General features: G+C 41.8%; 4 protein-coding genes across 4 annotated transcripts; 2 read left to right on the plus strand and 2 right to left on the minus strand.

The window, feature by feature from the left end:
- Window positions 1–1,486: 1,486 nt before the first annotated feature.
- On the plus strand, window positions 1,487–4,830 carry LOC136432051 (NXPE family member 3-like). Its single transcript, XM_066423070.1, has 3 exons — window positions 1,487–2,019; window positions 2,966–3,027; window positions 4,070–4,830. Exons 1-3 carry the CDS (start codon window positions 1,487–1,489, stop codon window positions 4,828–4,830), a joined length of 1,356 nt encoding a protein of 451 aa, XP_066279167.1.
- Window positions 4,831–11,157: 6,327 nt separating this feature from the next.
- LOC136432052 (NXPE family member 3-like) lies at window positions 11,158–14,100 on the plus strand. Its single transcript, XM_066423071.1, has 2 exons — window positions 11,158–11,551; window positions 13,340–14,100. Exons 1-2 carry the CDS (start codon window positions 11,158–11,160, stop codon window positions 14,098–14,100), a joined length of 1,155 nt encoding a protein of 384 aa, XP_066279168.1.
- A 2,416-nt stretch (window positions 14,101–16,516) lies between these two features.
- Window positions 16,517–20,386, minus strand: LOC136434002 (NXPE family member 3-like). Its single transcript, XM_066426649.1, has 2 exons — window positions 20,184–20,386; window positions 16,517–19,517 (listed from the first exon to the last, which is right to left on the minus strand). The coding sequence occupies exons 1-2, from the start codon at window positions 20,224–20,226 to the stop codon at window positions 18,757–18,759; spliced, it is 804 nt and encodes a 267-aa protein (XP_066282746.1). The 5' UTR covers window positions 20,227–20,386; the 3' UTR covers window positions 16,517–18,756.
- A 588-nt stretch (window positions 20,387–20,974) lies between these two features.
- LOC136432053 (NXPE family member 3-like) lies at window positions 20,975–21,505 on the minus strand. Its single transcript, XM_066423072.1, has one exon. It carries the CDS (start codon window positions 21,503–21,505, stop codon window positions 20,975–20,977), a length of 531 nt encoding a protein of 176 aa, XP_066279169.1.
- Window positions 21,506–26,515: the final 5,010 nt, after the last annotated feature.

Below are 26,515 nucleotides of genomic sequence, written 5' to 3' on the forward strand. Positions count from 1 at the left end.
ATGGCAAATATTTTGGCAACTAATCCACGCTACAAACGACTGTGTAATAGAGAATTATACTATATACTTGTTTACGGTCTTTGGTGAAATTTGAAAATGTCTCGGCACCTTCTTATGAGTATCCTAAACTTTTGATGTGTACGTCGACCGGGTGATCTATTAGATTTCTTCCGATTGTAGAATTTTTTTTTTTTTAAATTATCATCATGTGGGTTTCTGATTTTGCAAACATTGAAAAACGCAAAGCGCGATATCTGTAGATGAACAAAATTCAATAGATTAATCTCGAGGCACCGCGTATGTAAACGTCTGTTTTGTCTGTTTTTTTTCACAAGAAACCGAGAAGCTTTGAGTTTGCAACTAAGCCCCTCTCTCATTGGACCCGCGGCACGCTGGCGGCGTCGCTGCGGCCGATCGAATTGACAAAGAACTGAACGACTTTCATCGACAACAAACGAATCTTTTTAAGCTTTGTGTGTTTTGTTGTCTTTTTGTTCATACTTGTACGTTTTGAATTAAATTCCCATTATAAAGTCAAGGGCAACACAAATCCAGTTTGATACTCAGCGACGCCGCCAGCGTGCCGCGGGTCCAGTGAGAGGGGGGCTTTAGTACCTTTCTCTCTCCCAGCAGGAACATGGCGGACGCTTGGTGGAAGTGGATGGCGTTCGGACCGACGCGCAGATGGTTGGGTCTGGTACTCGTAATGAGTGTTGCGACCTTGCTACTGTACAGCATTAAGGTACATTGCATTCTTAAAGGCCCACTTTTCAGGATATTTGCATCAATAATTCGTCTATTCTGGCATGTATGGTGCAAAAGTCTGTGACACCACCTCAACCTAGAGCCTAATGTTTGTAAACAACAACTTCCTGCACACTGGCAGCACCCCAGGTAGGCTAATTACTTAAATGTGCGGTATAATACTTATGTTACCTATAGTTATACCTAGACTCAGACTCATTCTATAAGCCTTTTATATATATATCTTCGTTTGTTATGTTGATCAATAATGTATATCTTATATATTTTTATTTAAGGCTTGCCACAACCCCATTCGTTATGCTTATATTTTTTTGTTATGAATAGATAATGGTAATGAAAAAGGAAAATGAAAAATTAAGGTACATTGTTAACATCCGGCTTATGGAGAAGAAATCGGTAGATGGAACCAGAATTTTTTTTTTTTAATTTCTGCTTCTTACCTTTCTTGTAATCAATGTCACTTCTTCTGTTTTCTTTATTTCTTGTCTTAATCTATTTATCATAGGAAAGACGCTGGGTCAGCCAACAAATCATGAAATCGCAGTGGTTTACGGCAGGATCTTCTAATGACGTGCCTTCGTTTTTCAATCGGTGGAATAATTCAGCTGTAACTGAGACACCGGAGTTAAAAACGACCGAGCCGTTCAATGCTACAGTGTACACGCAACAACTGGAGTTTTCCTTGGATTCTGAGCCTGGCAAACAGTTCTTTGTAGGAGACATGTTACATGTCGTCATCTCTGCCAAAGATGACCGGAATAGGACAGTAACAAACATCGGGGATTTCTTTCGAGCGTCCATTCTTACTAGGGAGGAAGAGGGGGGGGGGAAACAAACGGGAAGGAAGAAAGAGATTGGTGGCTCTGGTGCCGTGGGCATCATCACGGATCACCAGAACGGCACGTACACGGCGACGTTCCGACTGTTGTGGGAGGGGGAGGTTACCATCAGAATCCAACTGGTCCACCCACGACAGGCCATTGATTTCATAGAAAGAAATATCCGCAGATATCCTATTGACCTAGTCGCGTTCCAAAAGCGCTATGTAGTAGGACATGACACGGTCGACACGCAGTGCAACGTAGACCCGGTCATCTTCAAGAACACTAGTGCAGTTTGTAACTACTCCGATCCGCATGCAGGCGTCTGGTGGTATTGCGAGAAAGCCGCCAGCATTTCGTGCAATACACCAGGTTACCATAGCATACTTCGGTACAAAGAGGTGAATGACATGGACAGAGAACTGTTCAGAAGGTAATCTTAAAGGAGTCTTAAACTCCACAAGGGGGTGTTATTTTCCACTAGATTATGTATCAATGAATACATAATCAGCCGACTTTTTACAGAATTTTGCTTATGGTGAATTATACAAGGTGTTTTTTTTTTAAACAATATGACGCTCACTAAACCCTTGCAGACCCTACCATGTATTCCCTATGTGTAAACATAAATCTTTAATAAGTATTTTTGGCATATATGAGGGGGGGTAAAGCGCAATAAGAAGGCCAATTGTTAATAAGATATAAAAGACCACAAAGGAAGACGAGTTTTTCTTAACTACCCTGAAATTCTTTTTGTAATCTAACTATTGTCAGGCCTTGTCAGGCACATTGTAATAAGCCATAGGCTGAGGTTGTTAAATTAAATTAATCAGAAAATAGAGGGTCATCTGGGGAATTCGGTAGAATACTGAATGTTTTTTGATGCGCATTGGATTAGTGGGTACTTTATCGTATATTGTAAAAAGTACTCTTTTTTTTCCCTAAAATTATCATCTATTGGAAAATAACTCCCCCCTCTGGACTTTAGGATTCCTTTAACGCGCAATGTTGGTACCTTGTATCTAACTCGTGAAACGTCAGCACGATATAAAACACAGTACATTCATTGAGAAAAGCAGGGATGTCTTGGTGTACTTGGCCATAAAAGCGAGCCGTAGACAAAGTCGCATTGCTGCTTGAAAATGCATCATGGTTCATCTCATTAGAGGACTCCTCCAACTATTTTACATAAATGGGAATGATGGCATCATGGAAAAGGTTTTTTTTAGTTGAGTAGTTCGTATCGTAAACTTTCGTCACAACCTACGTCACAAGCTGTGTGATGGTTTCGACACGAAGGAAACCTGTATGCTAATGTAACAGTTCTAATTTTCACACAGGCGTTATCCTGACATTTTGGTGTTTGATTTCTGTTACAGTGGCAACGGCGCACTGAAAATGTTAATTTCTGGATCTCCATCTAAGATAAGCGTTGGAAGAGGTAAGTCACATTCTTTCCATTCATCGTTGACCAAGGGGAATACCAGAAAGTTTTCTCTGGAACAAAATGTTGAAGTCGTTGAATCATAAAGCACTCTACGAAGAAAAGAGTGGTGTATGCATGTATCAGTAATACAGATGGGCTCTAAAAGGAGAGAAGGTGGCCTTCATTCTGTCATGCCAGGCCCACCGTTTACGGAAAGAAACGGCCCCGGCGTTCCAGCCAGTTACGTGATGCTCGTCGCGTCAGCGCTGGTGAGCCAATAACCCTCAACTCACGACGTAGAACTCTGACAGAGTCGTTTGCGAAGAAGCTTGTTCGATCAGGTCAATTCAAGCACCTACTTCCACCAACTAGAGGGAACATCAGTGGCCGGCAAACACGGTCCTCACATAAACTTGACCCTCAATATGGTCGAACTGACCGGTATATGAACAGTGCGTTACCACACATGATTCGCATTCTGAACACTTAATCCACTACTATATGTGTTACGAGAAGAATCTTACCTTGTGTGTATTGTCGTATTTTAACAAGTATTTTTAATTATTGCGGATGAAATGAAGTAGTTGTTTTAAATGAAATGTAATGTGTCTCGGCAATTCAGCCTCATAGCTGCTAATGAGATCATTGAACAATAAACCAGTCTTATTAAGATAATTCCCTCCTGTTGTTGGAGCGAAAGCTATCAGCCAATCATGTCGCCGTCTGCTGCCAATTGGCCATGTGATTGGCTGGTAACTTTCCCATCAACAACAATATCGGTATCGGATTGGCTGACGGCTAGTCAGCGCCAACTCATCAAGAAGCACAAGCCTGTAGAGCAGCAGCGTTGCTTGACGTATTCAAGCTGCGGGCCTGGCACGTAGAATGGTTGTCTGACGTTGGACAAAAGAAGTCATTGACAACAACAACTTTATGAAGTGAATTGTGTTTTGAATAACTGATTATTTGATGCCTTATTTGCATTAATACAAAAGATAAAAATCGTTTAAAAACGATGGATTCCGGACATCATCGCCTTCTTCTTCTTTAAACACAGGGCGAGATCCATTGGTCAATCGCGGACGTTGCGTCCGGGGACTGGTCATTCCACAGATATCCGGGTTTTACCAGCGGGGCGTGTGGAACTCTCTGGTCTGCAAGAACAGACATTTCTCCAGCCAACTCGGCTGGCAGCAATGCCTGCAGGGGAAAACTTTGCACTTCATGGGCGACTCTACCATACGGCAGTGGTGGGAACACTTGGTCAGAATCTTGAAGATGACCGAAACACATATTCCCGAGGCCAAACACAGTACTGGGCCATTGCTCGCCCAAGATCCTGTTCACAACATAACAGTAAACTTTCGGATCCATGGACCACCTCTTCGTGCTGAATGGACTCGCACGTTTCACATCAAGTACGTGGTCAATGCCATTGATGAAATCGAAGGAGGACCGAGCGATGTGGTCGGCCTCACCATTTGGGCACATTTTACATCGTACCCCGTGGAGGTCTACAAACAGAGGATGGAAGCCGTCCGTGCCGCCATAGAACGTTTACTTCACAGGAGTCCTGAAACTCTTGTCGTCATCAAGTCGGCAAACACGCGCATGGGCAATGAGCTGATTTCCGGGGACTGGCTCGCGCACAAGTTGGACTTGATGATGAGAGAGATGTTCCGTGGAATGGACGTTGTTCTCGTGGACGTCTGGGAAATGACAATTGCACAACACTGGCACGGGGACGCCATCCACCCTGCCGAGGACATCGTCGTGCAGGAGCTAGAGTTTCTCTGTACTTTTATTTGTCCCTTGTGAACATGGAAAACGCCGTTCTCGCAACACCAAATGCAACCTTCTAGCTTGAAAAGTCTGAGAACTATTTAGATGTATAAAACCAACCAACAACCCAAACAATCAACCAACCAACCAACCAACCAACTAACCAGTTCACCAACCAGTTAACCAACCAATTAGCCAGTTTACCAACCAACCAACCAAACAATCGACCAACCAACCAACCAATCAACCAATCAAGCAAACAAACAAACAATCAGAAAACAAACCAGCCAACCTACCGACCAACATCCCCTGCCAAAAACAGACACTGTTTTGCGACACGTTCGTATATCTAGCTCTGGCGTTCAGCCATTGAATGCAGGATTATGACAATTATGGTGTCACTGTTAATGGTAATTAATAACATTTCCATTGATCAAACAACACTATGCAATCGATATGGTAGAAATAGCGATAATTTAAGTTTCTGAACTTTTTGTTTTCAGTGTATATGAACTAAGCACACAGCTGTAAGAAATGAAGAGATGTTGAGTTTATAGTTATATTTACCTGGGTGTCTCATTGGACTGCGACTAATTATTGCGGCAATTTTGAGAATTGTCGCCATTTTTCCCTTCCGGTCACACTGACCTGCGAGGCAAGGGTAAATGTGTGACCCCTACAAACATGGCCGCGTCCGAAATGTCACATTCTCAGTTTCGCCTCAAATCAGATAGAAAATCTCAATGTTGGCATCTACATTTAAAAGATTCGCAATTATCCAAATTCATCGAAAAGAGGCTTGTAGTGATTGCGGCCATTGGCGCCCATTTGCGCCATTTCGCTAATGCGAGTGTTCTAAGATTTAAAAAAAAAATCAGTCGACACATTGGCACCGGTATCGGTTTACGCAACGTTGCAAATGTCTTTCCCTTTCTCAGTTTGCCACAATAAGTCGCGATCGCAGTCCAGACATTTTACTAGCCTTTATCAGAGTTGAGTGACGAGATGTCTTTATTTTAAGATTCCACTGTTGTGATATTGACACTGTGTATTCTAAACTCCCAACGTTGACAAAATTAGATATCCCCCTACAGCTTCCGCTCCAATATACAGGTTAGATACCAATACTCTTTACTACGTTCAGTTTTCAGTAATTTTCTTACTGTGGTACAGGAGCCCAAATACAATTTTTTTGGTAAAACTGTAAGAAAATTCGTTGAAAAGATGCTCCATGTCAACTACGGTAGTCTCTACAAAACGGACTTCAGAATAAAAGACACTTATACCTAAAAGTTACAAACTCAGGATAGTTCCAAACAACAAGGAAAAAATATAAGCTTTGAAGTACCAAACACCTCTGTCTGGGTGCGTGTGGGTGTGCTTGTATTTGTGTGTATTTGTGTGTCTGTGTGTTAGTGGGGGAATGAGTGTGGTTTTGTATGAGTGTGTGTGTGTGTGTGTGTGTGTGTGTGTGTGTGTGTGTGTGTGTGTGTGTCTGTGTGTGTGTGCGTGTGTGTCTGTGAGTGTGTGAGTGTGTGTGTGTGTGTGTGTGTGTGTGTGCGCGTGTGTGTGTGTGTGTGTGTGCGTGTGTGTGTGTGTTTTAGAGATACATCCCGCGCTCGCCAGGGTATACAAACCATACTAAAATCATTGAAATAAACCATTTCTCCAACATTTAAAGTAAAGAGCTACAGAGATCTAAAGTGAGGGAAGAGGGAAAATGGAGGATAGAGTCATACTTGCTATTTTGAAGAAGAATGCAAAATGACGTAAATACAAGTTTTGGTGTTTTTAAGGCTTCCTACTCCGAATATTCATTATAGATATATCAATGTAGCACTATAAAAGAGACCCTAGCCCTAATCTTCACCCTAATCCTACCTGTAAATCTTGCCCTGCCCCCATCGACCTAACTCCACACAGGTGCTCCTCTCACATATACTGGAATCCCCCAAAAGTACCGTGCTCAGGTGCCGTAGCTGACCTCTCACGTATTTGGCAGCTCATGGATTTGGCTCTACACCTACCGTGTGTTATATATGGCACCGATAAAACTATAAAAGAGACTGCCTGCAAACTGTCCCCTTCCACTAGGCGCATCTGGATTATCGATGTTGTTGTTGCAAACCCCGGGTTCACCGATGTTTACAAGCGTGTACGAAACATAACATTGCTCCCAAAAAAGGCCAACTTCACGTTGTTTTAAGAACACACTCTCATCAAGACATCCAGGTGAAGATGCCTTATTTTCTTGCCAAGGTGTTAATCTTGGTAAGCCATAATTTTAACTCTCGTTCTTTAACGTTACCAACGCAAAGCCTTTTTATTGCATTAAAAAAAACGCGGTTGGTACCGCGAAAGAAAACGGCCAAAAAAACTACGTTATAAGCGCCAAACAGCCATCACTATAAACATGTTGACTGTCAACAGGGGGATCAATGTGACACGGACAGAGCCGGGATACTGGTGTAACCAGCTCCATAGAGCCTCCCTAACAGGCCCGGCTACGGATGGCGTTTATGTGTTGTTGTTTATCTTAATGCTTACGGTCTGGTTTCTTGCATGCAACACTTACGAGCAGCAATTCCTCTTAAATATGATGGGTTTTGACACCTCCGCCCCTTAAGCTAGTATCACATGTCCAAACGGTACCCGGTCGGGCTGTTTACGCTGTAAATCCGTGACACAAAATGTAAAAATCAGTCATGAGCATACTTTGCGTACATTTCGTGATATACACTTTTATTTTTCGTTCCCCCAAACAGCCCGGTTTGGAAATGTGACCACAGCATTAGCCAACATCAGTACAACACAGCAGCGATCAGATCTAGGGAAAGATAACAGAACAGAATTAGAGAAAAAGGCATTATTAAAACGCCAGCCGTATCTGGGGCCTGCTATGGAGGCTATAAGCTAACCACGTTTGTTGATAGGGCGTAGTCTGACGATAGCAACGGATAAGGGAAGAAAACGGTGACGTGGCTCATACAAGATTTGCGCCGGACACCCCGACTGAGTTCCCGTCGTCAGTCGCCTGAGAAGACGGTAAGTTGTACTGGACACGACACGGCCTGACTGCGGAATCGACTAGACAGTGTTCTACTGGTGTTTATCCAGCTTCGCAAGACGGTAGGAAATGTCATCACACTCAGTAAGGCCTAGCAACAAAAACAAAAAATAGTTATGTTTACGGTTACGGTCCCGAAAAAGGCTGGGTCAGTTGGTCTCTTATTCTTTGTCTTTATTACCTTCGCCGAGAAGGTTATGCAGAGGGTAGCGTTTGTATGTATGTATGTATGTGTGTATGTATGTAATGTACAGCATAACTCGAGAAGGCTTGGATGGATTGTCTTGATATTTGGTAGGTGGGTAGGTCTTGATGAGACTAGGAAATGATTAGATTTTGGGTCCCCTAGCGGCTTGTTATGGTACTGCAGGAGCAGGTTTTGCATCTGACTTTGAAAGGGAATAACTCAAGAAGGGCTTGATGGATGGCAATGATTTTTGGTAAGTAGATAGCTTGAGTGATGATGAACATGATTAGATACTTTTTATGCAAATCAGTATATAATTTGCATAATTAATGAGGAAAGTTTATACATCCGCCAAATTCCATGATTGGACTCTGAAACATGTGACATATGTAAGTGAGGAAGAGAGAAATATTAATTGATATGAACTATTTAAATGAAGACCTCATTTACATAATTAATGAGAAAATACTGTAACTCAAGATGGCCTTGATGGATGGTCATGATTTTTGGTATGTCGATAGCTTGTGTGATGCTTAGAATGATTGGCTGATAATTATGCAAATCAGATTCTAATTTGCATAATTAATGAGGCAACCTTAAACATCTGCTTTGTGCCATGATATGACTATTCAAATTGTAACTGAGGAAGAGAGGAATGTTGAAGATAGAAAAGATGCAAATGTGGGCCTAATTTGCATACTTAAATGGGAAACTACTATAATTCCATACTGGTAAATGACGGAAATTTCATGCATTTAATACTTTTTTTGTGGCATCGGGAATTTATGTGAATGTGAGCATCGTTGAATCAAATTATGCTGATAAGGGCCTCATTTGCATAATTGATGATCAATATTAGCATAACCTTCTTTGTTAAGCTCATACTTTGTTAAGCTCATACTTTGGACATGTCATATTTTAAGACAATCAACTGGTATGATTTATACTTGATGAGAAACACTCCTAATACGTCAGTCGCAATGATTAAAATCATTTGGCGAAGGTATGAGGTCGTGGAACTCTAGTTTAGATATTTTGGCCGAAGTGATCCGAGGAAATAAAACGTTTTAGCAACATTTAGCAACGGAAAACTATAATACATCATATTGTAATCATACAGATACATTGTACAATCAGAAGTATATATATTTATAAACAATATTTACTACACATTCTTACGTCAACCTTTCAAAGCCTATTCTTAGAGTGTAAAATACGGGAAGACTGTTTTGACTTTCATCTATTTTCCATTTTTTATTGCAAGCGTTAGACCAGGCCAGGGTCGGTAGGGTTTTGGCAGGGTCTGTCGCGTAACCGGAACAGGACATTTTTCCAAGGCCTAACCCGGACACTGAAGTTCCCTAAATACACTCCATGTTTTTAAGGAAGAGCTAAATTACGTTTCTTAGACATTATTACACCGTAACTTCGGCGACGGGACATTACATTTTAGAGTTCCCCTTTTTCACCAATGAAGAACGTTGTGTGAGATGTCGTATGTGTCCACCTACTATCTGCAAGCGATGTTTTGAAGTTACGAGAAATATTAGATCCGGTAGCCGGCCTTCTTTTAATACATCGATCCGTTTTACTCAGCCTGATTTAGGGCAGACCTGAATGCTGGTAGGTTTGTTTATTTGCTTTTTAAAAACGTTATTTTGACAAGTAAAACTGAACTACATCATATTGTAATCATACAGATATACATTGTACAATGACAAGTATATATATTGCAGTACTTAATAGTACAGGCAAATCAGCTATTGAGATATCTGTTTCGGTTGACAATGAACAAGCCAACGTGAGTTCGTGGACCTCAAACCTCCGATCGAATTGACCAAGCACTCAACGACTTTCATCGACAACAAACGAATCTTTTTAAGCTTTGTGTGTTTTGTTGTGTTTTTGGTCATACTTATCACTTGTACGTTTTGAGTGATATTCCTATTATAATGTCAAGGGTAACACAAATCCAGTTTAGGGTGCAGCGACGCCGCCAGCGTGCCGCGGGTCCAGTGAGAGGGGGGCTTTAGTACTTTCTCTCTCCCAGCAGGAACATGGCGGACGCTTGGTGGAAGTGGATGGAGTGCGCACCGACGCGCAGGTGCTTGGGTCTAGTACTCGTAATGAGTGTTGCAACCTTGCTACTGTTCAGCATTAAGGTACATTGCATCCTTAAAGGCCCACTATGTAACATTTTGGCGCAAAAATTGAAAATATTCTTGTGAACAAATCCTAATACAAATGACATGGACAACCACTTTTCAGCATATTTGCATCATTAATTCGTGACACTGATTTCTGGCATGTATGGTGTTTTCTAACTGTACAAAAATAAGCTGCAAAAGTCTGTGACACCACCTCAACCTAGAGCCTAATGTTTGTAAACAACAACTTCCTGCACACTGGCAGCACCCCGGGTAGGCTAATTACTTAAATGTGCGGTATAATACTTATGTTACCTATAGTTATACCTAGACTCAGACTCATTCTATAAGCCTTTTATATATATCTTCGTTTGTTATGCTGATCAATAATGTATATCTTATATATTTCTTATTTAGGGCTTTCCACAACCCCATTTGTTATGCTAATATTTTTTTGTTTATGAATAGATAATAATAATGAAAAAAAAGGTACATTGTTAACATCCGACTTATGGAGAAGAAATCGGTCAATGGAACCAGAAACATTTCAAAAAGATTTCTGCTTCTTACTATTCTTGTGATCAATGTCACTTCTTCTGTTTTCTTTATTTGTTGTCTTAATCTATTTGTTATAGGAAAGACCCTGGGTTAGCCAACAAATCATGAAATCGCAGTGGTTTACGGCAGGGTCTTCTAATGACGTGCCTTCGTTTTTTAATCGGTGGAATAATTCAGCTGTAACTGAGGGACCGGAGTTAAAAACGACACTGAAGTTTTCCTTGGATTCTGAGCCTGGCAGACAATTCTCTGTAGGAGACATGTTACATGTTGTCAGGAGTAATTCAGAAGTAACTGAGAGACCGGAGATAAAAACGACCGAGTCGTTCAATGCTACAGTGTATAAGAAACAACTGACGTTTTCCTTGGATTCTGAGCCTGGCAGACAATTCTTTGTAGGAGACATGTTACATGTCGTCATCTCTGCCAAAGATGACCGGAATAGGACAGTAACAAACATCGGGGATTTCTTTCGAGCGTCCATTCTTACTAGGGAGGAAGAGGGGGGGGAACAAACGGGAAGGAAGAAAGAGATTGGTGGCTCTGGTGCCGTGGGCATCATCACGGATCACCAGAACGGCACGTACACGGCGACGTTCCGACTGTTGTGGGAGGGGGAGGTTACCATCAGAATCCAACTGGTCCACCCACGACAGGCCATTGATTTCATAGAAAGAAATATCCGCAGATATCCTATTGACCTAGTCGCGTTCCAAAAGCGCTATGTAGTAGGACATGGCACGGTCGACACGCAGTGCAACGTAGACCCGGTCATCTTCAAGAACACTAGTGCAGTTTGTAACTACTCCGATCCGCATGCAGGCGTCTGGTGGTATTGCGAGAAAGCCGCCAGCATTTCGTGCAATACATCAGGTTACCATAGCATACTTCGGTACAAAGAGGTGAATGACATGGACAGAGAACTGTTCACAAGGTAATCTTAAAGGAGTCCTAAACTCCACAAGGGGGTGTTATTTTCCACTAGATTATGTATCAATGAATACATAATCAGCCGACTTTTTACAGAATTTTGCTTATGGTGAATTATGCAAGGTGTGTTTTTTTAAACACTATGACGCTCACTAAACCCTTGCAGACCCTACCATGTATTCCCTATGTGTAAACATACATCTTTAATAAGTATTTTTGGCATATATGAGGGGGAGTTAAGCACAATAAGAAGGCCAATTGTTAATAAGGTATAAAAGACCACAAAGGAAGACGAGTTTTTCTTAACTACCCTGAAATTCTTTTTGTAATCTAACTATTGTCAGGCCTTGTCAGGCACATTGTAATAAGCCATAGGCTGAGATTGTTTAATTGAATTAATCAGAAAATAGAGGGTCATCTGAGGAATTCGGTAGAATACTGAATGTTTTTTGATGCGCATTGGATTAGTGGGTACTTTATCGTATATTGTAAAAAGTATTCATTTTTTTTCCTAAAATTATCATCTATTGGAAAATAACTCCCCCCTCTGGACTTTAGGATTCCTTTAACGCGCAATGTTGGTACCTTGTATCTAACTCGTGAAACGTCAGCACGATATAAAACACAGTACATTCATTGAGAAAAGCAGGGATGTCTTGGGGTACTTGGCCATAAACGCGAGCCGTAGACAAAGTCTCATTGCTGCTTGAAAATGCATCATGGTTCATCTCATTAGAGGACTCCTTCACCTATTTTACATAAATGGGAATGATGGCATCATGGAAAAAGTTCGTATCGTAAACTTTCATAGCAACCTACGTCACATGTGTGATGGTTTCGAATACGAAGGAAACCTTTATGCTAATGTAACAGTGCTAATTTTCACACAGGCGTTATCCTGACGTTTTGGGGTTTGATTTCTGTTACAGTGGCAACGGTGCACTGAAAATGTCAATTTCTGGATCTCCATCTAAAATAAGCGTTGGAAGAGGTAAGTCACATTCTTTCCATTCATCGTTGACCAAGGGGAATACCAGAAAGTTTTCTCTGGAACAAAATGTTGAAGTCGTTGAATCATAAAGCACTCTACGAAGAAAAGAGTGGTGTATGCATGTATCAGTAATACAGATGGGCTCTAAAAGGAGAGAAGGTGGCCTTCATTCTGCCATGCCAGGCCCACCGTTTACGGTAAGCAACGGCCCCGGCGTTCCGGCCAGAGATCCGTGCTGCTCGCCACGTCAGCGCTGGTCAGCCAATAAGATAATCCCCTCCTGTTGTTGGAGCGAAAGCTATCAGCCAATCATGTCGCCGTCTGCTCCCAATTGGCCATGTGATTGGCTGGTAATCTTCCCACAAACAACAAGATGTGGAGTATCGGATTGGCTGACGGCTGGTCAGCGCCAACTCATCAAGAAGCACAGGTCGTAAGCCTGTACACCAGTAGCGTTGCTTGGCGTATTCAAGCTGCGGGCCTGGCACGTAGAATGGTTGTCTGACGTTGGACAAAAGAAGTTATTGACAACAATAACTTTATGAAGTGAATTGTGTTTTGAATAACTGATTATTTGATGCCTTATTTGTATTAATACAAAAGATGAAAATCGTTTAAAAACGATGGATTCCGGACATCATTGCCTTCTTCTTCTTTAAACACAGGGCGAGATCCATTGGTCAATCGCCGACGGTGCGTCCGGGGACTGGCCACTCAACAGATATCCGGGTTTTACCGGAACGGCGTGTGGAACTCTTTGGTCTGCAAGAACAGACATTTCTCCAGCCAAGCCGGCTGGCAGCAGTGCCTGAAGGGGAAAACTATGCACTTCATGGGCGACTCTACCATACGGCAGTGGTGGGAACACTTGGTCAGAATCTTGAAGATGACCGAAACACATATTCCTGAAGCCAAGCACAGTACTGGGCCATTGCTCGCCCAAGATCCTGTTCACAACATAACGGTAAACTTTCGGATCCATGGACCACCTCTTCGTGCTGAATGGACTCGCACATTTCACATCAAGTACGTGGTCAACGCCATTGATGAAATCGAAGGAGGACCGAGCGATGTGGTCGGCCTCACCATTTGGGCACATTTTACCTCGTACCCCGTGGAGGTCTACAAACAGAGGATGGAAGCTGTCCGTGCCGCCATAGAACGTTTACTTCACAGGAGTCCTGAAACTCTCGTGGTCATCAAGTCGGCAAACACGCGCATGGGCAATTCGCTGATCTCCGGGTACTGGCTCGCGTACAAGCTGGACTTGATGATGAGAGAGATGTTCCGTGGAATAGACGTTGTTCTCGTGGACGCCTGGGAAATGACAAATGCACAACACTGGCACGGGGACGCCATCCACCCGGCCGAAGACATCGTCGTACAGGAGCTAGAGTTTCTCTGCTCTTTTATTTGTCCCTTGTGAACCTGGAAAACGCCGTTCTCGCAACACCAAATGCAACCTTCCAGCTCGAAAAGTCTGAGTACTATTAAGATGTATGAAACCATCCAACTAACCAACAACCCAATCAATCAATCAATCAATCAATCAATCAACCAACCAACCAGCTAGCCAGTTCACCAACCAACCAACATTCACACACACAAAAAAAACAGCCAACCAACCGAACAACATCCCCTGCCAAAAACAGACACTGTTTTGCGACACGTTCGTATATCTAGCTCTGGCGTTCAGCCACTGAATGCAGGATTATTACACTTATGGTGTCACTGTGAATGGTAATTAATAAGATTTCCATTGATCAACAACAATATGATGATTGATGATTATTTTATTCAGTAAGAAGCTCGCGGATTATGTTACATAATCCGAATACAATATTGATAGAATTCCAAAACGTCGAGACATTATCACGTATGACATTACGTGAAGAGAATGAGAACAATATAATACATATGACATATAATACAATAAGAACAGTGCTGATGGTACTACTGATTGAGTGCATTGTTATAGAGCCGAATAGCAGTGTGCAGAAAGGAGTTGCTCAGCCTCTTAGTGCGGGCTTTCGGAACGCTTATTGAGCTACACTATACAATCGATATAGTAGAAATAGTGATTATTTAAGTTTCAGAATTTTTTTGGTTTTCAGTGTATATGAACTAACCACAAAGCTGTTAGAAATGAAGAGATGTTGATTTTGTAGTTATATTTAACAGGGTGTTTCATTGGAATGCGACTAATTATTGCGGCAACTATGCGAATTGTCGCCCATGCTCCCTTGTGGTCACACTGAAGTGCGAGGTAAAATGTGTGACCTGTACAACCATGACTGCTCCCGGAATGTCACATTCTCAGTTTCGCCTCAAATCAGATAGAAAATCTCAATGTTGCCATTTACATTTAAAAAATTCGCAATTATCAAAATTCACTAAAAAGAGGCTTGCAATGATTGCGCCCATTTGCGCCATTTTGTTAATGCGAGTGTTCTGAAATTTTAAAAAAAGGCAGTCGACACATTGACACCGGTATCGGTTTGCGCAACGTTGCGAATGTCTTTCCCTTTCCCAATTTGGCACAGTTAATCGCAGTCCAGTGATATATCCGCTTTAGTTACATGCTGGTAACAGATATTTCTACTAGCCTTTATCAGAGTTGAGTGACGAGATGTCTTTATTTTAAGATTCCACTGTTGTGATATTGACACTGTGTATTCTAAACTCCCAACGTTGACAAAATTAGATATCCCCCTACAGCTTCCGCTCCAATGTATAGGTTAGATCCCAATACTCTTTACTACGTTCACTTTTCATAAATTTTCTTACTGTGGTACAGGGGCCCAAAATAGAATTTTTTTGGTAAAGCTGTAAGAAAATTCGTTGAAAAGAGATCTTGCAATAACACGTTTGTATCTTCTCGAGCGTTGTTTTTCTAAAGTATGTTTTTTCTCAAAAATTAAAATAAAAGATGCTCCTTGTCAACTACAGTAGTCTCTACAAGATGGACTTCAGAATAAAAGACACTTATACCTAAGAGTTACAAACTCAGGATAGTTCTAAACAAGAAGGAAAAAATCTTTGAAGTACCAAACACCTCTGTCTGGGTGCGTGTGGGTGTGCTTGAATTTGTGTGTATTTGTGTGTCTGTGTGTGTGGTTTTGTATGAGTGTGTGTGTGTGTGTGTGTGTGTCGGTGTGTGTGTGTGTGTCAGTGTGTGTGTGCGTGTGTGCGTGTGTGTCTGTGAGTGTGTGTGTGTCAGTCTGTGTGTGTATGTATGTATGTGTGTGTATGTGTGTGTGTGTGTGTGTGTGTGTGTGCGTGTGTGTGTGTGTGTGTGTGTGTGATACATCCCGCACTCACCAAGGTATACAAACCATGCTAAAATCATTGAAATAAACCATTCCTCCAACATTTAAAGTAGAGAGCTACAGTGATCTAGAGAGATGGAAGAGGGAGAAAACGGATGAAAAAGTCAAACCTGCTCTTTTATAGAAGACTGCAAAATAACGTAAAGACTCCACCGCAAGTTTTTGTTTTTTTTAAGGTTTCTTACTCTTATTATTCATTATAGATATATCAATGTAGCACTATAAAATACACCCTAGCCCTAATCTTAACCCTAATCCTACCTGTAAATCTTGCCCTGCCCCACACAGGTGCTCCTCCCACGTATACTGGAATCCCCCCAAAAGTGTCGTGGTCAGGTGCAGTAGCTGACTTCACACGTATTTGGCAGCTCATGGATTTGGCTCTACACCTACCGTGCGTTATATATGGCACCGATAAAACTATAAAAGAGACTGCCTGCAAACTGTCCCCTTCCGCTAGGCGCATCTGGATTATCGATGTGCTGTTGCCTACTTCCGGGTTCATCAGTGTTTGTTTGTTTGTTTGTTTTATTTAGATCTCCATTAGTGATATACAATATGCACTATTCTTCCTGGAGTCCCAATACAAATAAATAAAATGAAACGAAAACTATACAATTGGTTAACTAAGAATTCGACAAAACAAATGTTGTGAAATCAAAAGTAAACGAGAGATGAACGAGGGAGGTCAGAGGTCAACATAAGTGAAAACATAAGCTGGATGTAGTGGACGAAAAACCAGACGTAGTCATGAATTACGAATATAGGTAACTCAAATAAACTGAGCATAATATATGTAAACACAAATACTGAAGCATAACATAAATACAAATGAGGAAACTCAAAGTAATCATAAAATATAGGTAACGTAAACTGAGCATAATGTAAATACAAATGAGGAAACTCAAACATAATGATTACCATAAATTATAAACATAATAAACTGATTAATAATAATTCCAACTAAATCAACCTTGACAGATTAAATATACATGTATTTACAAAAGGACCGGAATTCTGATCAGAAGAATTTACTACCACCATAGACTGAGAGGTGAAGCTTTGTCCTTTGCTTTAACCCAGTCTCTTATTCTGTTCTTGAAGTCTACATTGTTGGTAGAGATCAGTGTGTTTGGCAGTGTGTTATAGGTTTTTGTGCACCTGTAGAGAAACGTTCTTGACAGCGCTTTGGTCCGTGGTCTGGGTAGTGTGAAACCTCCTTTATTGGACAGTCTGGTGTTGTGATTGTGCGAAATATTTCTGCCACGTACTCTATCGTATAAGCCCTCTGGTTGTTTAACTGTAACTAGTTTGTGAAAAGCACTTAGAGTAGTTGTGTACATTCTCTCTTTGACAGTTTGCCAGTTGAGCCTGGTATGTAAGTCGTCGGAAGAGGAGAACATTATTGAATTAGTTGCAAGTCTGGCTGCACGATTCTGCATAGTCTGTAGTTTGTCTAATTGTGTCTGAGTTATAGACGAGAGGACAGTGGAACAATAATCCAAATATGATAGAACAAGAGATTGTGCAACGGTTTTCAGTAAATCACCTGGAAAGTAGTTTTTATATTTCCTTAGTGATGCTATACTTCTAGCCATTTTTGTTGTGGTCTTGTGTCCATGCTGGGCCCAGGAGAGGTGCTGGTCAACAGTAAACCCCAGTAAGTCAGCTTGGCTTACCTGAGTGATCTGCGAATTTTTTAAATGTAAATGGCAACATTGAGATTTTCTATCTGATTTGAGGCGAAACTGAGAATGTGACATTCCGGGAGCAGTCATGGTTGTACAGGTCACACATTTTACCTCGCACTTCAGTGTGACCACAAGGGAGCATGGGCGACAATTCGCATAGTTGCCGCAATAATTAGTCGCATTCCAATGAAACACCCTGTTGAATATAACTACAAAATCAACATCTCTTCATTTCTAACAGCTTTGTGGTTAGTTCATATACACTGAAAACCAAAAAAAATTCTGAAACTTAAATAATCGCTATTTCTACTATATCGATTGTATAGTGTAGCTCAATAAGCGTTCCGAAAGCCCGCACTAAGAGGCTGAGCAACTCCTTTCTGCACACTGCTATTCTGCTCTATAACAATGCACTCAATCAGTAGTACCATCAGCACTGTTCTTATTGTATTATATGTCATATGTATTATATTGTTCTCATTCTCTTCACGTAATGTCATACGTGATAATGTCTCGACGTTTTGGAATTGTATCAATATTGTATGTTGAAACACTTTTGTACTAAGAACGGAATTCGGATTATGTAACATAATCCGCGAGCTTCTTACTGAACAAAATCATCATCAATCATCATATTGTTGTTGATCAATGGAAATCTTATTAATTACCATTAACAGTGACACCATAATTGTCATAATCCTGCATTCAATGGCTGAACGCCAGAGCTAGATATACGAACGTGTCGAAAAACAGTGTCTGTTTTTGGCAGGGGATGTTGGTCGGTAGGTTGGCTGGTTTGTTTTCTGATTGTTTGTTTGTTTGTTTGCTTGATTGGTTGATTGGTTGATTGGTTGGCTGGTTGGTTGATTGGTTGGTCGATTGTTTGGTTGGTTGGTTGGTAAACTGGCTAATTGGTTGGTTAACTGGTTGGTGAACTGGTTAGTTGGTTGGTTGGTTGGTTGATTGTTTGGGTTGTTGGTTGGTTTTATACATCTAAATAGTACTCAGACTTTTCAAGCTAGAAGGTTGCATTTGGTGTTGCGAGAACGGCGTTTTCCAGGTTCACAAGGGACAAGTAAAAGAGCAGAGAAACTCTAGCTCCTGTACGACGATGTCTTCGGCCGGGTGGATGGCGTCCCCGTGCCAGTGTTGTGCATTTGTCATTTCCCAGGCGTCCACGAGAACAACGTCCATTCCACGGAACATCTCTCTCATCATCAAGTCCAGCTTGTACGCCAGCCAGTCCCCGGAGATCAGCGCATTGCCCATGCGCGTGTTTGCCGACTTGATGACGACAAGAGTTTCAGGACTCCTGTGAAGTAAACGTTCTATTGCGGCACGGACGGCTTCCATCCTCTGTTTGTAGACCTCCACGGGGTACGATGTAAAATGTGCCCACATGGTGATGCCGACCACATCGCTCGGTCCTCCTTCGATTTCATCAATGGCGTTGGCCACGTACTTGATGTGAAATGTGCGAGTGAGCTGAGCACGAAGAGGCGGTCCATGGATCCGAAAGTTTACCGTTATGTTGTGAACAGCATCTTGGGCGAGCAATGGCCCAGTACTGTGTATGGCCTCGGGAATATGTGTTTCGGTCATCTTCAAGATTCTGACCAAGTGCTCCCACCACTGCCGTATGGTAGAGTCGCCCATGAAGTGCAAAGTTTTCCCCTGCAGGCATTGCTGCCAGCCGAGTTGGCTGGAGAAATGTCTGTTCTTGCAGACCAGAGAGTTCCACACGCCGTTCCGGTAAAACCCGGATATCTGTGGAGTGGCCAGTCCCCGGACACACCGTCGGCGATTGACCAATGGATCTTGCCCTGTGTTTTAAGAAGAACACCATGATGTCCAGAATCCATCGTTTTTAACGATTTTCATATTTTGTATTAATACAAATAAAGCATCAAATAATTAGTTATTCAAAACACAATTCACTTCATAAAGTTGTCGCTGTCAATAACTTCTTTTGTCCAACGTCAGACGACCATTCTACGGTACATGCCAGGCCCGCAGTTTGAATACGTGAAGCAACGCTACTGGTGTACAAGCTTACGACCTGAGCTTCTTGATGAGTTGGCGCTGACCAGACGTCAGCCAATCCGATACTCCACATCTTGTTGTTTGTGGGAAGATTACCAGCCAATCACATGGCCAGTTGGCAGCAGACGGCGACATGATTGGCTGATAGCTTTCGCTCCAACAACAGGAGGGGATTATCTTATTGGCTGACCAGCGCTGACGCGACGAGCAGCACGGATCTCTGGCCGGAACGTCGGGGCCGTTGCTTACCGTAAACGGTGGGCCTGGCATGACAGAATGAAGGCCACCTTCTCTCTTTATAGAGCCCATCTGTATTACAGATACATGCATACGTTACTCATTTCGTCGTAGAATGCTTTATGATTCAACGACTTCAACATTTTGTTCTAGAGAAAACTTTCTGGTATTCTCTATGGTCAATGATGAGTGGAAAGTATGTGACTTACCTCTTCCAACGGTTACTTTAGATGGAGATCCAGAAATCGACATTTTCAGTGCACCGTTGCCACTGTAACAGAAATCAAACCCCAAAACGTCAGGATAACGCCTGTGTGAAAATTAGCACTGTTACATTAGCATAAAGGTTTCCTTCGTATTCGAAACCATCACACATGTGACGTAGGTTACGATGAAAGTTTACGATACGAACTTTTTCCATGATGCCATCATCCCCATCCGCGTTAAAGGAGTCCTAAAGTCCAGAGGGGGGAGTTATTTTCCAATAGATGATAATTTTAGGAAGAAAAATGAATACTTTTTACAATATACGATAAAGTACCCACTAATCCAATGCGCATCAAAAAACACAGTATTCTACCAATTTCCCCAGATGACCCTCTATTTTCTGATTAATTTAATTAAACAACCTCGGCCTATGGCTTATTACAATGTGCCTGACAAGGCCTGACAATAGTTAGATTACAAAAAGAATTTCAGGGTAGTTAAGAAAAACTCGTCTTCCTTTGTGGTCTTTTATATCTTATTAACAATTGGCCTTCTTATTGTGCTTAACCCCCCTCATATATGCCAAAAATACTTATTAAAGATGTATGTTTACACATAGGGAATACATGGTAGGGTCTGCAAGGGTTTAGTGAGCGTCACAGTGTTAAAAAAAAACACCTTGTATAATTCACCATAAGCAAAATTCTGTAAAAAGTCGGCTGATTATGTATTCATTGATACATGATCTAGTGGAAAATAAAACCGCCTTCTTGAGTTTAGGACTCCTTTAAGATTACCTTGTGAACAGTTCTCTGTCCACGTCATTCACCTCTTTGTACCGAAGTATACCATGGTAACCTGATGTATTGCACGAAATGCTGGCGGCTTTCTCGCAATACCACCAGACGCCTGCATGCGGATCGGAGTAGTTACAAAGTGCACTAGTGTTCTTGAAGATGACCGAGTCTACGTTACACTGCGTGTCGATCGTGTCATGTCCTACTACATAGCGCTTTTGGAACGCGACTAGGTCAATAGGATATCTGCGGATATTTCTTTCTATGGCATCAATGGCCTGTCGTGGGTGGACCAGTTGGATTCTGATGGTAACCTCCCCCTCCCACAACAGTCGGAACGTCGCCGTGTACGTCCCGTTCTGGTGATCCGTGATGATGCCCACGGCACCAGAGCCACCAATCTCTTTCTTCCTTCCCGTTTGCTTCCCCCCATCCTCTATAGTAAGAATTGAGGCTCGAAAGAAATCCCCGATGTTTGTTACTGTCCTATTCTGGTCATCTTTGGCAGAGATGACGAGGTGTAACATGTCTCCTACAAAGAACTGTTTGCCAGGCTCAGAATCCAAGGAAAACTTCAGTTGTTGCGTATACACTTTAGCAGTAAACGGCTCGGTCGTTTTTAACTCCGGTCTCTCAGTTACTTCTGAATTACTCCTGACAACATGTAACATGTCTCCTACAGAGAACTGTTTGCCAGGCTCAGAATCCAAGGAAAACTTCAGTTGTTGCGTATACACTTTAGCAGTAAACGGCTCGGTCGTTTTTAACTCCGGTCTCTCAGTTACAGCTGAATTATTCCACCGATTAAAAAACGAAGGCACGTCATTAGAAGACCCTGCCGTAAACCACTGCGATTTCATGATTTGTTGGCTGACCCAGGGTCTTTCCTATAACAAATAGATTAAGACAACAAATAAAGAAAACAGAAGAAGTGACATTGATCACAAGAATAGTAAGAAGCAGAAATCTTTTTGAAATGTTTCTGGTTCCATCGACCGATTTCTTCTCCATAATTCGGATGTTAACAATGTACCTTTTTTCATTTTATTTTTCATTATTATTATCTATTCATAAACAAAAAAATATTAGCATAACAAATGGGGTTGTGGAAAGCCCTAAATAAGAAATATATAAGATATACATTATTGATCAGCATAACAAACGAAGATATATATAAAAGGCTTATAGAATGAGTCTGAGTCTAGGTATAACTATAGGTAACATAAGTATTATACCGCACATTTAAGTAATTAGCCTACCCGGGGTGCTGCCAGTGTGCAGGAAGTTGTTGTTTACAAACATTAGGCTCTAGGTTGAGGTGGTGTCACAGACTTTTGCAGCTTGTTTTTGTACAGTTAAAAAACACCATACATGCCAGAAATCAATGTCACGAATTAATGATGCAAATATGCTGAAAAGTGGTTGTCCATGTCATATGTATTAGGATTTGTTCACAAGAATATTTTCAATTTTTGCGCCAAAATGTTACATAGTGGGCCTTTAAGAATGCAATGTACCTTAATGCTGAACAGTAGCAAGGTTGCAACACTCATTACGAGTACTAGACCCAAGCACCTGCGCGTCGGTGCGCACTCCATCCACTTCCACCAGGCGTCCGCCATGTTCCTGCTGGGAGAGAGAAAGGTACTAAAGCCCCACTCTCACTGGACCCGCGGCACGCTGGCGGCGTCGCTGCGCCCTAAACTAGACTTGTGGTACCCTTGACTTTATGATGGGAATATCATTCAAAACGTACAAGTATGACCAAAAAGACAACAAAACACACAAAGCTTAAAAAGATTCGTTTGTTGTCGATGAAAGTCGTTGAGTGCTTGGTCAATTCGATCGGAGGTTTGAGGTCCACGAACTCACGTTGGTTTGTTCATTGTCAACCGAAACAGATATCCCAATAGCTGATTTGCCTGCACTATTAAGTACTGCAATATATGTACTTGTCATTGTACAATGTATATCTGTATGATTACAATATGATGTAGTTCAGTTTTACTTGTCAAAATAACGTTTTTAAAAAGCAAATAAACAAACCTACCAGCATTCAGGTCTGCCCTAAATCAGGCTGAGTAAAACGGATCGATGTATTAAAAGAAGGCCGGCTACCGGATCTAATATTTCTCGTAACTTCAAAACATCGCTTGCAGATAGTAGGTGGACACATACGACATCTCACACAACGTTCTTCATTGGTGAAAAAGGGGAACTCTAAAATGTAATGTCCCGTCGCCGAAGTAACGGTGTAATAATGTCTAAGAAACTTGGACGTGTAATGTCCCGTCACATAAGTAATGGTGTCGGCAATCATGAATTGATATCCAAGGAACACAACTTAACTTCTACTGAAGATGGAAAATAGAAAGTAAGACAGCTTCAATGTACCTACGGGTTACTGAGGGTGAAAACATTTCTTACCGTCCGACGAAGCTAAACAAATCCGGTGGAACACTGTTCAGTCGATACCGAATTTTGTCCAAACCTCACTCTGTCGTGTCGTGTCACTTCCAGTACAACTCACGGTCTTCTCACCAGTCCGTATTCAGACGACTGACGACGGGAACTCGTTATGAGCCGAACGCCAGGACTCTTCCCATTGGTCCACGTCATCGGTCTCTTCCCTTATCTGTACCTATCACCAGGCTACGTCATACCAACAAACGCGGGCAGCTCATAGCCTACATAGCAGTCCCCGACTTCGGCTAACTATTCTAGGCGTTCTCTGATTGATACCGTGATTTGTTGATGTTGGCTAAGAGAAGGAGGTGGGAAAACACATTATTTTTGCATTGAAAAGAGGAAGTGCTGTTCTTGAGTGTTGCAGCAAATCAGGCATATGATCATTAAAGAAAAGTTTCCTAGTTATTTAGATAGCTCAGAAAAATTCGTATTCCTCGTGAAACTAGACAAGCCATATTTCATAAACCCTGTATGCTCGAAATTGAGCCTGTACATAGCGATTTCAATTAGTCTTTAGATGTTGTTAGATATCACGTTTTTGTTATCACTGTAACTATACTTCTGCTTGTCATCATGACCTGTACTTAGCTCATCAGAGCATAAGCGTGCAATTGATAAAGGTCTTTCATTCATTGAAGAAAAGGTAGTATCAAAGCGTCAGCCGTAGTTAGAGCCTGTTAGGGAGGCTCCAGGGAGTTAGTTCACCAGGATGTTTGCTCCGTCACGTTGCCCTGTGCAGTTGACAGTCAACAGTGATGTGGCGCGCCTGTTTTGTCAGCAGCTGTGTTTTTCCACCTCTGACCCACGGTACCACGTTTTAGATGGATATCTTGAATTAAAAAGGCAGCATATGGGGCTTGAATATTGTTGCTCTAACTTTTTCATAGACGTATCTTACGGCGTACGCAACTCATTCAATTTTCCACACTTCCAGTTGAATATTTCGAGACAAAAATTCTGACGTTTTGGAATCCATCTTCAGTAGAAGTTAAGTTGTGTTCCTTGGATATCAATTCATGATTGCCGACACCATTACTTATGTGACGGGACATTACACGTCCAAGTTTCCCTTTTTCACCAAATTGAATGAAAACTTTGTGTGAGGCGTCGCTTGTGTCCGCCCGCTATCTACAAAGTTAACGTTGTTTTAAAGTTACAGGGATATCAAATGTAGCCCCAGTCGATAACATGCAAACCTACAACGCACAAGTATCGATCAGTCGTTACACAAATTTCAGGGGAGACCTGAATCCTGTTGACTTTTCGTTTGTCTCTTTTCAATGATGAGCTTTAAAAAGAAAACGTTTGTGATAATTATTGTTTTTAATAGTTACAGTAGAGTTAAAAGAGACAAAATCAACGACGAAGGATCTGGTTCGGTCGACAAATACACAAGCCAATAACTCACACGTATCCATCTATTATTACACAGATTCCAGCACAACAAACATGCCGTGGAAACTGTTGCTGCCCGCTTTGGTGATGGTCGTCGCCATCCACGAGACAGTCGGCCAAGACCGAGGACCGCCACCCGTCCCACCCCGGCCCGGGGACGACCCGACGACGGCCCCGCCGACGGTCCCGGGCCCAGGGGAGTACATCGTTGTTTATTTCTAAACATTTCACTTCAGATTCGCTACATTGACTTTTTCGTCACAGAAATATGATATATATGGACATGGGGAATAGGACTTTTCATGTACAAATCACCCGTCTATTTCAATCCGGAATCGCCACTTCTGTCAATGGAAGATAGCAGACCCTGTGCATCTGAATACTCATGCATTATTGTAACATACAATTTGGAGACGGTCCCCTGTAGATTGATGCGCCTAGTACAGGATATATGTCGATACACAGTTTAGGGAAGTATCCCGTTCAGGGGTCACCAAACCTGGAGAATTTTCACCACTACTTATTAGGAGCGGTATAAATCGCTGGTGCTAGATTGATACTTTTTATTGCAAATTCTTGCCCAAAGAATGATCGCAAGTTACATTAAGATTCCTTGATACACAATAATGTAACGTTACATGTTGACAATGAAATGAAATGTAAAAAGTACTGGCTGTTTTACGAGTTCAAGATATCAGAATGCAGTAGACGACTGTACAGATCTAGATTTTGGAGGTTTGACAAAACGGCTATGTGAAAACTGGTGGCTATTTCTGGCACTAGTTGTCGGTTGACTAGATCTATACTTAAGCTTGTTGGGTCTAACGTCTTCTTTAATAAATCAATGGAGGACGAAATTAATGTCATATTTGACTGTAACGTTGGTTAACATAAATTCGCGGGGTACTTAAATTCGCCATTTTTTGAAACGGTGTATTTTAGGGATATGTGCTAGATGCAAAATCAGTTATAACGCCAGCAATGCAAACCGGATAGACTAACGTATTCAGAACACTGGCTGAAAAGCTTCGATAACCATGCATTAGAAGTTAGCGACGTCAAAAACTCTCCGTCCCTTATTGACAGAGCCTGGGGGCTTCGTGGGAGAATCACACTGCACGGTTGTTCGCTGGTTTATAAGACAAATGTCACATCTCCTGCCTGCTAAACACAATTATTTACAAGACAATTTATTACAATCTCTTTTGCTAACCTGCAACTGGATTCTAAGTGTGATCAATCATCAAAACTCTTTGTTGCTACAACCTACGGCACGTGTATTTTCCCGCCGCCTCATATTACCCAGAATCCTGTCGTCAAGCAGACGACAAAGGTTTGTGAGGAACACTTTTTTGTCTAAATGTTGCGTGTGATAGTGGACTGAGGACGATATTTTCCTCAAAGTTTGCTCCTAACACAACAAGGAACACATGGACATTGTAGTACAACCATTGCTACGGCATCCAGTTAACTTCTCATGAATAATGTACACGTTGCCATGACGGTGGGGATCGACTTTGAGTGACGTTCTACCGACTCAACAAACGGGATGTTACCGAAGGCCTGATGTGTGCGGTACGGCCGTTTTTCGTGTATTTTTTTTTTACTTGGACACGTCTATATCCATAGCACTCTCCTCAAGCCAAGGATGGAACGAATAGCTGCTGTATAAA

The sequence above is a fragment of the Branchiostoma lanceolatum genome, chromosome 4 (genome assembly GCF_035083965.1).
Source record: "Branchiostoma lanceolatum isolate klBraLanc5 chromosome 4, klBraLanc5.hap2, whole genome shotgun sequence".
NCBI classification, from domain to species: domain Eukaryota; kingdom Metazoa; phylum Chordata; class Leptocardii; order Amphioxiformes; family Branchiostomatidae; genus Branchiostoma; species Branchiostoma lanceolatum.